The sequence below is a fragment of the Carcharodon carcharias genome, chromosome 14 (assembly GCF_017639515.1).
Source record: "Carcharodon carcharias isolate sCarCar2 chromosome 14, sCarCar2.pri, whole genome shotgun sequence".
Taxonomy (NCBI): Eukaryota; Metazoa; Chordata; class Chondrichthyes; order Lamniformes; family Lamnidae; genus Carcharodon; species Carcharodon carcharias.
The window spans coordinates 110,767,360-110,780,457 of record NC_054480.1 but is presented as its reverse complement, the minus strand read 5'-3'; the positions used below and the strand labels follow the sequence as shown (position 1 = coordinate 110,780,457).

Genomic DNA, 13,098 nt, shown 5'->3' with positions numbered 1-13,098 from the left:
AATTGTGATCCCCTGACACCCTGAACCTTGCTGGCTTCAGCTCCCAAACCTTTGAATTCAAAGTCTTTATGTTTCCAAATCCTTCTAGGTCTTGCTCTTCCCAACCTTTGCAACCTCCTCCAGCCCTATATGCCAGCCTGTTACCTTTGACCTCCGACTTTAGTCTTCTGTACAAATTCTTTATTTCTCATAGTCACGATTTAGGCTCTTGGGGCAATTTTTTCAAAGAGGATTTTTTAAAAAATCGTTTTTAAATGAGTAACACTAAATGCTAGAGGAGAATTTCTTGGTTTTGCACCCAGATACGCTGGGAATTGGGTGGGCCAGGAAACTTGCTGACATAGCAGTAGGGGTTATGCAGCAGGCCTCAGCACCCCTGGGCTGGGAAAGGACAAATCAACCTGAGATTCCACTTGTGACTTCGACACAATGATTCCTGCTGGAAGTGCAAAGGTAGGTATATGTCCATTATCTTTATGTATTTCAATACATTTATTAGGTGAGAGTAGAATCTAGCTTGCCTTTAATGCCCTTGACAATTGGATATTGTCCCTGCATTTGCTATCGAGGTGCGTCCATGAATATAATGAGTCATTCACGTGATGCACCGGAGGGTGATTGGCACCTGGAAGGATCAGTTTTAGAAGGCGAAAATTGGTGGTCCGGGTTGGGAATATTGAATTTTTAATCAGTTATCTTTATCTATTGTTGTATTAAGTGTAAGGAGCATGCCACTAGTTCTGCATGTATTGTATGGTGAGCTGCATGTCTACACCATCTTTTCAATCAAGCCTTCAGCCACCTCTCGTAACCCTCTTGCCTCATGTCCGTAATTGCTCTTTCTCAGTGAAACGTTTTGAATATTAAAAATACAGGTTGTTGTAGTTGCACATCTTTTCTAAATGGATCTAATGTTTCCAATCCAGAAATTTGCTGAGGATCCTGTGCGAGCCTCTATAATGATGATTCACACATTTAATAAAGATAAAGAGAGAATAAAGATCGCTTGTGAAACTCTTGGCAAGTAAGTAAAGAACAAATGTTGCTTCCATTTGATTCATTTCCAACTATGAGAATGCCTAAATGTAATTGTGTTTGTCATCTGCATTTCTGTATAGGCCTCGGATTCTGAAATCAAGCCTTGTGGAAGCTCAAACATGTATTATTTGCCAGATAGTCTGTCTGTTTCAATATTTTATTGACTGTTAAACTATACTTTGACATATGGTTTAGGTGGCTAGTGAAATAAATTGTTAAATATAAATAAACCAGTTTAACAGTTGCACTTCATTACAAAGTATTTATAGAATAGAAACAGGCCATTTGGCCTAAGAGGTCCATGCTGGTGGTTATGCTCCATTCCAGCCGCTTCCCACCTAACCCCACCTCAGCCGACATATCCTTGTATCTTTTCTCCCTCATGCTTTTGTAGCATCCTCTTGAATGTATATTCTGTTTGTCTCAGCTATTCCTTGTGGCAGGGTGTTCCACATTCTAACCACTCTGGCTAAAGAAGTTCTTCCTGACTTTCCTGTTGGATTTATTAGTGATATCTTGTATTTAAAGAACCTCGTTCTGGTCTCCCCCCCACAGATGGAAACTTCATCTCTATGTCTACTTAATTGAACCCATTCATAATCTTAAAGATCTCTGTCAGGTCACCACTCAATCTTCTATTTTCTGGAATATGCTCAATCTTTCCTGATGGGATAATCTCTTAATTCGCTATCATTACAGTAAATCTTTTTTGCATCTTCTCCCTTGTGTCTGTGCCCTTTTTGTAATATGAAGACTAGTATTGTTCACGTTAAATTTCTTTAGTAATTTTCACCTCTGAGCCAAGCTTTATCCCCCTGCTGTTTGACTGGAGCTCTGTGAGCAGTTCTGTGCATCTCTGGATTCCTTGCTTTTTCCTGTCGTGATGTGAGGTAACCATACCCTTTGCTTCTTCTCAGTAGCACTGTCAACTTTCGCTCATTTTGGCTTAAACTTGTAGCTTCTGCTGTGACTTTCTCTGAAAAATAAGCACAGCCACATTTGTTTAAAAGGGCTTGTGATGGTGTCCATTTTTGATCACACATTCCACTATGGAAATTTTCCTAGTGTTGACAATTCAAGAACAGTTGAGATCAGAAGCTTGATGTGGTAGAAGTGGCTAGTGCAATATCATGCCACAAGATATCATATCTAAGTATAACATGCTGCCAAGAAGATGCTATTATTAACTCTGTATCCACACCTATAATTCCTTCAATTTTATGATTTTTAAACTTCATGGGAATTTGGAATTTTCATGGGAAAGAGGAAGAAGCTGCTAGTGGTAAAGCAGTTAGAAGTATTCTTCTCAGCAATGCCTAGAAAAATTCAGTTCCATAAATAAAATAATTTGTACACTTGATTTCTCGGACTAGTTTCATGCCTGTTACTTGGATTTTGATTTGTAATTTCTCTCTTTTAAACATTGCTTTTCAATTACTCGCAATTCCTTTGGTTATCTATTTGAATGACTTTCCTACTCTCTCCCTGCCTCCACCTCTCTCCCTCCCTCCCTCTCTGCCTGCCTCCGCCTCTCTCCCTCCCTCCCTCTCTGCCTGCCTCCGCCTCTCTCCCTCCCTCCCTCTCTGCCTGCCTCCGCCTCTCTCCCTCCTTCCCTCTCTGCCTGCCTCTGCCTCTCTCCCTCCCTCTCTGCCTGCCTCCATCTCTCTCCCTCCCTCTCTGCCTGCCTCCGCCTCTCTCCCTCCCTCCCTCTCTGCTTGCCTCCGCCTCTCTCCCTCCCTCCCTCTCTGCCTGCCTCCGCCTCTCTCCCTCCCTCTCTGCCTGCCTGCCTCTGCCTCTCTCCCTCCCTCCCTCTCTGCGCGTCCTCTTGGACCTTGCCCTTATCCCCACTGCTGCAAATAAGAAACGCATCTTTGTTTGTCTACGTATTGACCGTCCTCATTGCATTTCTAGTGTTTCAGCTTTATATTTTATTTTTTCCTATCGCTTATATAAAAAAAACCGCAAAAATAAACAGTTTCTCTGCATTCCTTTAAACTATGTAAAATTTATTTTAAATGACAGATACATTGATAACATATGCAATAATCCAAGTGAAGAGAAATACAGAAAAATCAAGTTGCAAAATAAAATCTTCCAGGTAAAAACTTTAATCAGTTTTCTTCTTTCTGTTGTAAAACCATTTGGTTTGGAGCGCTAGCTTGAGCTGCTTGTGTGTCATGTCGGTTGCCTGATAATTTTCATAGTGGAATGGATGGAATTAAACAAAATCTCACAGAACACTGGTAAAAGTGCAGAACTTCATTTACTAAAAATCGGAATTTAATGGACTCAGTCATAGTAAATCAGTAATCCTAATCGAGACCCATTTCAAAAGGTATGCAGTGCCAAAGTTAACAGAAACTTTTATCCTTGCGAAAGAAAAGGTAATTTTTTTAATTTTTGGAAAGATGTTTTGAAGGTTATGGACGTTAGGGTACTTAGTTCAGCAAACACTTTCACATCAGGTACAGCATTGTTAGATGCTGTGTAAAGCTTCCTCTACTCCATGATCCAGACTCTAGGCCTTCTCTCTTCTCAATGTAACAGTGTGACATTTTCCCAGTTTTGAACCACTCTGGACTTCCTGATTGAGATCCTCAATTTAAATGGAACCAGAAGCCAAGCTGTAGTCCTGTGTGAATTAGGAACTGTACTACGACTGCTCAAAAATCATCCCATCAAAGATCCTTGTGGACATGCAACACCTGAAATGTGAAGGGTCTGGTATCAGTGGGGCAAGTTGCCAAAAATACGAAAGCAGCTTTCCTGGCAAATCTTCAGCCAGAAGTGCCAGATGGATGGTGCATCTCTGCCTCCTCCTGAGATCCCCAGCATCACAGATGCCGGTCTTCGGTCAATTCGATTCACTGCACATGATATCAAGAAATAGTTGAAGGCAGTGGATACCATAGGGGCTATGAGCCTCAACAACGTTCCGGTACTAGGACTGGAAGTCTTCAGTCTTGAAGTCTTAACTCCAAAACTAGCCATGCCTATAACCAAGCTACTCCTGTACAGCTACAACACTGACATCTCTACAATAATATGGAGAATTGTTCAGGTATGTCCTGTCCATGAAAAGCTGCACAAATCCAGTCCGGCCGTTTATTGTCCGATCTGTCTACTCTTGATCATCACAGTGACACAAGGTTTTGTCAGCAGTGCTATCAAGGGACATTTAGTCAACAATAACCTGCTCACTGATGCTCCACTTGGATTCAGCCAGGGCCGCCCAGCTCCTAGCCTTGGTCCAAACATGGACAAAAGAACTAAACTTGAGTGGAGGTGAGAGTGACTGCCCTTGACATCAAGGCATCATTTAACTGACTGTGGCGTTAAGGAACCCTGGCAAAACTGAAGTCAATATATATCGTTGGGGGGGAAACACACTCTATTGGCTGGAGTCACACCTAGCACAAAGGAAAGTGGTTATGATTTTGGCAACCAATCATCTCAGTCTCAGGACATCACTGCAGGAGTTTCTCAAGGTAGTGTCCTCGGCCAAGCCATCTTCAGCTGCTTCATCAATGACCTTCCTTCTGTCATAAAGTCAGAAGTGGGGATGTTCACTGATGATTGCACAATGTTCAGCGCCATTTGCAACCCCTCAGCGATTGAAGCAATCCATGTCCATATGCAGCAAGACCTGGGCAACATTTGGCCTTGTACTGATAAGTGACAAGTAACATTTGCACCATCCATGTGCCAGGCAATGGCCATCTCCCCATGATGTTTAATGGCATCACCATCGCTGAATCCCCCATCACCAATATCCTGGGGATTAGCATTGACCAGAAACTTAATGGGACCACCTATATAAACACTGGCTAAAAGAGCACGACAGAAGCTGAGAATTCTGCAGCGTGTAACTCACCAACTGACTTCCCAAAGCCTGTCCACCATCTACAAGGCACGAGTCAGGATTATGATGGAACAACCTCCACTTGCCTGGATGAGTGCAGCTCAAACAACACTCAAACTCGACACCATTCTGGACAAAGCGGCCCACTTGACCAGCATCCCATCCACCATCTCAAACATTCACTTCCTCCACCACTGATGCACAGTGGCAGCAGTGTGTACCATCTACGAGATACACTGCAGCAACTCACCAAGGCTCCTTCAACAGCGCCTTACAGATCTGTGACCTCCATCATCCAGAAGGATCAGGGCAGCAGACACAGGGAACACCACCACTTGCAAGTTCCTTTCAAGCCACACACCATCCTGACTTGGAATAAAAACGTGAGTAACAAATATTTATCCAACGGTTGCCTTAATACCAGCCTCCAGCTGTCACAAGCGAATGCACAGATGAGAGCCAATTAAATCCATTCATTGCATCACCTCCAAGAAGGCTACAGAATCACTGTTACAGCATCCAACTACTTCACGAGTGATTCCAGGGGTGTTCCATTTCCCTACTGGAAAGACCATTCTACACCCTTTGAATGACGTGCATCCTGACATTTGTCTTTTAAGCATTGTACTTGCATCTCCCTTTTGTCCTACAATTATTTAACTTGGACTTGAGCTCTGAATTAATTTTTCTATTTCAATTTCTATCTGTAAGTTTTCCTCTTTTTCTCCCCCCTCCCATTTTTCAAATAATGGTTTAACCTCATAACTCAGTCATCTGGCACTAGAGATCCCTGGATCATCTGTAGGGTTTGGCATCTTGATGACTAGAACTGAAACAAGCACCCTAGAGGAGAGGAGGGAGAGAGCATGGCAGCCTCTCACTAATTTAGCAAAATGGCTCAGCATTATATTAGTTTGGTTAATTGTTGCTCCATAATGATTAGATGTATTGAAAGTGGAGCGACTGTCACTGTCACCTGTTTTCTTGCTTAGCTAGTTACCATCTTTCATTATTTATGCGTCTGTCCTGTTATGGTTCTTCCAGAATTACCAAATTGTGATTGATTTATTAACTTAATCTTGTCAATGAGAGTAATCAAAGCTTGGATAAATTAGCAGTCAAAATTTTGAGTCCCCTTCTCTCTCTTCTCTCTCTTTTCTCTCTCTTCAATCTCTCTCTCTTCTCTCTGCCCTCTCTCTCTCCTCTCTCTTCTCTCTCCCCCTCTCTCTCTTCTCTCTCCCCTCGCTCGCCCCCGTCGCTCGCTCGCCCCCGTCGCTCGCCCTCCCCCCTCGCTCGCCCTCCTCCCTCGCTCGCCCTCCCCCCTCGCTCGCCCTCCCCCCTCGCTCGCCCTCCCCCCTCGTTCGCCCTCCCCCCTCGTTCTCCCTCCCCCCTCGTTCTCCCTCCCCCCTCGTTCTCCCTCCCCCCTCGCTCTCCCTCCCCCCTCGCTCTCCCTCCCCCCTCGCTCTCCCTCCCCCCTCGCTCTCCCGCCCCCCTCGCTCTCCCGCCCCCCTCGCTCTCCCTCCCCCCTCGCTCTCTCTCCCTCGCTCTCTCCCCTCTCTCCCTCCCCCACCCCTCGCTCATGTCTTGCACACTCACATCACACCTCCCTTTCTCTCTTGCCCTCTCTCAAGGAAAGGATCTCTGAACTGGAAGGAACACATGAATTTTTACAGTCGATTGGGTTTGAAAGAAAAACGTTGCAAGTAGCAGGACAAGGTAACAGTGAATTATTTGTAACTTGCAAATAGACTGTTCAGTGCTGCCCCTAATCCGTACGGATTGGGCCCAACTTTCTTCTGGTCAACCACTGTATAGGTGTGTGCGTGTGTGCCTGTGTGCATACATACGTACATACGTGTGTGTGTACGTGTACGAACACTAGTGCAAAAGTGGATTAATGCTGGCCTTGAACTTTCTCAACCTTGCTTGAATCACTAGGCTGAACTTTCCTCCGACCAGCCAGAAAAAAGTTTAAATTTTGAAGGTCACTTTGCCTATTATCATCTAGTGGCCTGAAATGACGTTGAATTAAGACACCTTGACGCAAAAGTTCTTCCGTCACACACCCCACACCCTGCTTTTCACAGAATCACATAGTGCAGAAGAAGCCCTTTGGCAGTGCTCATCCAGGTACTTTTTAAAGGATGTGAAGCAACCCACCTCCACCATCCTCCCAGGCAGTGCATTCCAGACCGTCACCACCCACTGGGTAAAAAAGTTTTTCCTCACATCCCCCCTAAACCCCCTGCCCCTCACCTTGAACTTATGCTCCATTGTGACTGACCCTTCAACTAAGGGGAAAAACTGCTCCCTATCTACCCTGTCCATGCCCCTCATAATCTTGTACACCTCAATCAGGTCGCCCCTCAGTCTTCTCTGCTCCAATGAAAACAACCTGTCTATCCGACCTCTCTTCATAACTTAAATGTTTCATCCCAGGCAACATCCTGGTGAATATCGTCTACACCCCCTTCAGTGTAATCACATCCTTCCTATAATGTGGCAACTAGAACTGCACACAGCACTCCAGCTGTGGCCTCACCAAGGTTCCATACAACTCCAACATGACCTCCCTACTTTTGTAATCTATGCCTCGATTGATAAAGGCAAGTGTCCCATATGCCTTTTTCACCACCCCACTAACATGTTCCTCCGCCTTCAGAGATCTATGGACAAACACGCCAAGGTCCCTTTGTTTCTCAGAGCTTCCTAGTGTCATGAGGTTCATTGAATACTTTCTTGTCAAAGTGTATCATCTCACACTTTTCAGGGTTAAATTCCTTCTGCCACTTATCTGCCCATTTCACCATCCCGTCTATATCTTCCTATTGTCCAAAACACTCAACCTCACTGTTCACCACCCAGCCAATCCTTGTGTCATCCATAAACTTACTATTCCTACCCCCAACATAGCCATCTATTTTGTTTATATAAATGATGAATAATAGGGGACCCTGCACAGATCCCTGTGGCACACCACTGGACACTCGCTTCCAGTCACTAAAGCATCCTTCTGTCATCAACCTCTGCCTCCTATGGCTTTGCTGAAATCCATATAAACTACATCAACTGCACTACTCTCATCGACACAGCTAGTCAACTCCTCAAAAAGTTCAATCAAATTTGTTAGGCATGACCTCCCTCTGACAAAGCCATGCTGACTATCCCTAATCAAGCCTTGCCTCTCCAATTGGCGAGAGATTCTTTCCTTCAGAATTTTTTCCAATAGTTTCCCTACCACTGATGTGAGACTCACTGGTCTGCAGTTCCCTGGCTTATCTCTACAACCCTTCTTAAAAAGCAGAAACACATTAGCTGTTCTGCAGTCCACTGGCACCTCCCCCATAGCCAGAGAGGAATTAAAAATTTTTTTCAGAGCCCCTGTGATCTCCCATGCCTCCCTCAACAGTCTGGGACACAAATCATCAGGACCTGGAGATTTGTCCACTTTTAAGCCTGCCAACACCTCCAATACCTTGTCACTCCCTATATTAATTTGCTCAAGAGCCTTGCAGTCTCTCTCCCCGAGTTTGATACCTTCATCCTCATTCTCTTGGGTGAAGATGGATGTGAAGTATTCGTTCAACACTCTACCTCTGGCTCCACCCATAGATTGCCCCCTTGGTCCCTAATGGGCCCTACTCTTTCCCTGGTTACCCTCTTCCCATTGATATACTTATAGAATATCTTGGGATTTTCCCTACTTTTACCAGCCAGAGCTTTCTCATATCCCCTCTCTGCTCTCCTAATTACTTTCTTAAGCTTCACCCTGCACTTTCTGTGCTCCTTGAATGCCTCTGCTGATTTGACCCCTTGTACCTACTAGAAGCCTCTCTTTTCCTTTTCATCGTATCCTGAATATCTCTGGTCATCCATGGTTCTCTGGGCTTGTTATTCCTTCCTATCACCCTTGAGGGAACATGTTGAGCCTGTACACTCCCAATTTCCTTTTTGAACGCCCCCACTGCTCTTCTGCAGATTTCCCCACAAGTAGCTGTTCTCAGCCAGACTCTGCCTTATTTTACTAAAATCTGCTCTCCCCCAATCCAAAACATTTTTTTGCAACTTGTCTATTTCTTTGTCATTAACAAACTTAAATTGTACCATGTTGTGGTTGTTATCACTAAAATGCTGCCCACCACCACTTCAGCCACTTGTCCAGCTTCATTCCCCAGAATTATGTCCAGCACTGCGCCTTGTTGGACCGTCTACCTATTGACCTAAAAAATTCTCCTGTACATATTTCAAGAAATCCATTCCATCCAAGCCCTTAACATTAATTGGGATAGACATAGTGTTGGGAAAGTTGAAATCACCTAATATAATTGTCCTATTGTTATTGTTTTTACACACCTCTGCGAATTGTGCACATATTTGCCACATAATTTCCCGCTATCAAGGGGGTCTATGATAAACACCTAACAATATGGCTGCCCCTTTTTTATTCCTAAGCTCTACTCACAAAGCTTTATTCGATGCCCCCTCCAAGATATCATCTCCCCTTACTGCAGTAACTGACTCCTTAACGAATAATGCAATGCCTCCTCCTCTTTTACCCCCTCCCCTGTCTCACCTGAAGATTCTATATTCCAGAATGTTGAGCTGCCAATCCTGTCCCTCCTTCAACCACGTCTCTGTGATGGTTACTATATCACAATTCCACGTGTCAATCTTCACCCTTAACTCGTCCGTTTTACCTGTAATATTCCTGGCATTAAAGTAGAGGCCATCCAGCCTTGCCTTACTCCCTTGAAACTTAATGCAGCTGTACTCCCTCTGACTTGATTGTTTTACTGTAATATGATATGTCCCTGTTCTGCTAACATTCTGTGTCCCTTCCCCCTGCTGAATTAGTTTAAATTCATCCCAACAGCACTAGCAAACCCGCCTACAAGGATGTTAGTCCCGCCTGGTTCAGATGTGGACCGTCCCGCTTGTACAGGTCCCACCTTCCCCAGAAACGGTCCCAGTGATCCAGAAATCTAAAATCTTCCCTCCTGCCCCACCTCTTAAGCCATGTATTCATCTGCGCTATTCTTCTATTTCTGTGCTCGCTAGCATGTGGCACTGGGAGTAATCCAGAGATTACAACCCGAGAGGTCCTGCTTTTCAGTCTACTGCCTAACTCCCTGAATTCTTGATGCAGGACCTCATCCCTCTTTCTACCTACTTCATTGGTACCAAAATGTACCATGATTTCTGCCTTATCACCCTCCCCTTTCACGATGCCCTGCAGCCATTCAGTGACATCCCGGACACTGGAATCAGGGAGGCAACACACCATCCTGGAGTCACGTTGACGACCACAGTAGCGCCTATCTGTTCCCCTGAATATAATAAATTTCATCAGCACCTATCCCAATTTCCTGGGTTAGTGTCTTCAGTTTGACTCTGGGGCTAGTCCAAAGTTCTGGCTCCACTGGTAATGAATGGAGTTGCTCTGGCATAGTCACTTTCTGTTAGTGGGAGCTCTGCAGTGAAGGAGAAACCATCAAAGTGAGATTTCAGTGCGGTAAAGAAATTGACCTTTTATATATTTTTGTGCAGAAAATGAAGAAGATTTTTATGTGCTAAATGAGGAATTTCTCACCACATTTGAAGAGCTTAGACAGTACAAGGATGAACTTTTAAGTGCTGAGCCTGTTAGAGCACAATTAGATCGGCGGATCCAGGTTTTTCGACCTTCACCCCAGGCAGCAAGATTTGAGTTGCCCAGTGACTTCTATAACCTGACTGCTGATGAAATTAAACGGGAGCAGCTGATGAGGTAAGGCTTGATTCACATATAGGTGCCAATGGGTTGCAATCTGTGGTTTGATTATTGAAAATACAGTTGTGTTTTAAAAAATTGGATATGAATGCATGAAGAAGGCCTGATCTCATGCTGCCAGCGTATCAATTCTAGCTGTCTCTTTACTGCAGCTTTCTACATTCATTGAACTGATGAACTCTGCACTTTCTTGGTACTGAAGTGTCAAACTAGATTACGTGTTCAAATTTTTGTGTGGGACTTGAACCCAGCACCTTCTGACTCGGAAATGAGCCAAGCTGACACTGATTACTTCAATGCTTAAAAGAAAATCATTTAAAGCTTTAGGAATGATTTTCTTTTTTTATTTGTTGTATGTGTTCCAGTTGCTGAGTACAGTGGAAAGTCTGCTATCACTATTTCCACTGTTCTGCATTGTAGAGCAGTGAAACAGGTTTCCATTCTTCGATCTTCACACAGTGAGTTATAGATTTCTGCCTTATGTCCGACAAGGCTCAGCTGCTCCAATGTACAAAATTTCTGCCACAAAAATCTCTCTGCTGTAATCCCAATCGAGCTGCTTTTGTACTGTATTAGTATTGCCAGCTCCCGACTCATGAGTCTTGTGCATAGCCTTAGCAAATCTGGCAAGTTTATCTTTATATAAACTGCTTCTATGCATGTGTCTGTGTCTGCATTCCTGGCACTTGCACAGCAGTGTAACAGAAGGAATGAATACAAAAAGCAGGACAAATCCCACCCGACCAATTACTGCCCCACCAGTCTACTCGATCATTAGTAAAGTAATGGAAGGGGTCATCAACAGTGCTATCAAGCGGCGTTGGCTTAGCAATAACCTGCTCATTGATGCCAGTTTGGGTCCTGGCAGGACCACTTAGCTCCTGACCTCGTTAACAAAAGAGCTGAACCCCTGAGGTGAGGTGAGGGTGACTGCCCTTGACATCAAGGCAGCATTTGACCGCATGTGGCATCAAGGAACCCTAGCAAAACTGCAATCAGTGGAAATTGGGCGGAAAGCTCTCTGCTGGTTGGAGTCATACCTAGCACAAAGGAAGATGGTTGTGTTGTTGGAGGTCAGTTATCTTAGCTCCAGGATATCATTGCAGGAGTTCCTCAGGGTAGTGCCCTTGTCCCAACCATTTTCAGCTGCTTCATCAATGACCTTCCTTCCATCATAAGGTCCGAAGTGGGGATGTTCGCTGATGATTGTTCACTGATGATTGCATAATGTTCACTGATGATTGCATAATGTTCACCATTCGCGACTCCTCAGATACTGAAGGAGTCCATGTCCAAATGCAGCAAGACCTGGACAATATCCAGGTTTGGGCTGACAAGTGGCTAGTAACATTTGTGCCACACAAATGTCAGGCAATGACCATCTCCAACAAGAGAGAATCCAACCAGCGCCCCTTGATGTTCAATGGCATTACCATCACTGAATCCCGCACTATCAACATCCTGGGGGTTACCATTGACCAGAAACTGAACTGGACTAGCCATATAAATACTGTGGCTGCAAGGGCAGGTCAGAGGCTAGGAATACTGCGATGAGTAACTCGCCTCCTGTCTCCCCAAAGCCTGTCCACCATCTAGTCAGGAATGTGATGGAATATTCCCCACTAGCCTGGAGGAGTGCAGCTCCTACATAACTGAAGAAGCTTGACACCATCCAGGACAAAGCAGCCCACTTGATTGGCAGCACATCCACAAACACTCATTCCCCTCCACCACCAATGTACAGTAGCAGCAGTGTGCACCATCTACAAGGTGCACTGCAGGAATCCACCAAGGCTTCTTAGACAGCACCTTCGAAACCCATGACCACTACCATCTAGAAGGACAGGGGCAGCAGATAGATGGGAACACCACCACCTGGAAGTTCCCCTCCAAGTCACTCACCATCCTGACTTGGAAATATATCGCCATTCCTTCACTGTCGCTGGATCAAAATCCTGGAACTCCCTTCCTAACAGCACTGTGGGTGTACCTACACCACATGGACTGCAGTGGTTCAAGAAGGCAGCTCACCACCACCTTCTCAAAGGCAACTAGGGATGGGCAATAAATGCTGGCCCAGCCAGCGAAGCCAACATCCCTAGAATGAATTTTTTAAAAAAAGAAACTTTAAGATTTTGTGTATGCAAGGATGACTATGGAAGGTGAAAGGGGATTTAATTTTTTTAATTGCCTTTTTCTCTGGCAATGGTGCCAGATGCTGCTCCCTGAGGGACATGGATTTGAACAACTTCACAGCAGCAACAATTGGCACAAACAAGGATTTTATATACGGACTTGAAACGTCAACTCTCAAATATCCCTCTCCGCAGATGCTGTCAGACCTGAGTTTTTCCAGGTATTTTTGTTTTTGTTCTAGATTTCCAGCATCCGCAGTATTTTGCTTTTATCTAAGGATTTTATACAGGTT

General features: G+C 44.6%; 1 protein-coding gene across 1 annotated transcript in view; it reads left to right on the top strand.

Moving 5' to 3' along the window:
- Positions 1–13,098, top strand: part of ubxn6 (UBX domain protein 6) — a 50,527-nt gene that overhangs the window by 23,531 nt on the left and 13,898 nt on the right. The window contains exons 5-8 of the mRNA XM_041203895.1: positions 927–1,024; positions 3,061–3,136; positions 6,532–6,616; positions 10,448–10,667. Of these exons, the coding sequence (XP_041059829.1) occupies positions 927–1,024; positions 3,061–3,136; positions 6,532–6,616; positions 10,448–10,667 (479 nt within the window). The remainder of the gene's footprint in view (positions 1–926; positions 1,025–3,060; positions 3,137–6,531; positions 6,617–10,447; positions 10,668–13,098) is intronic.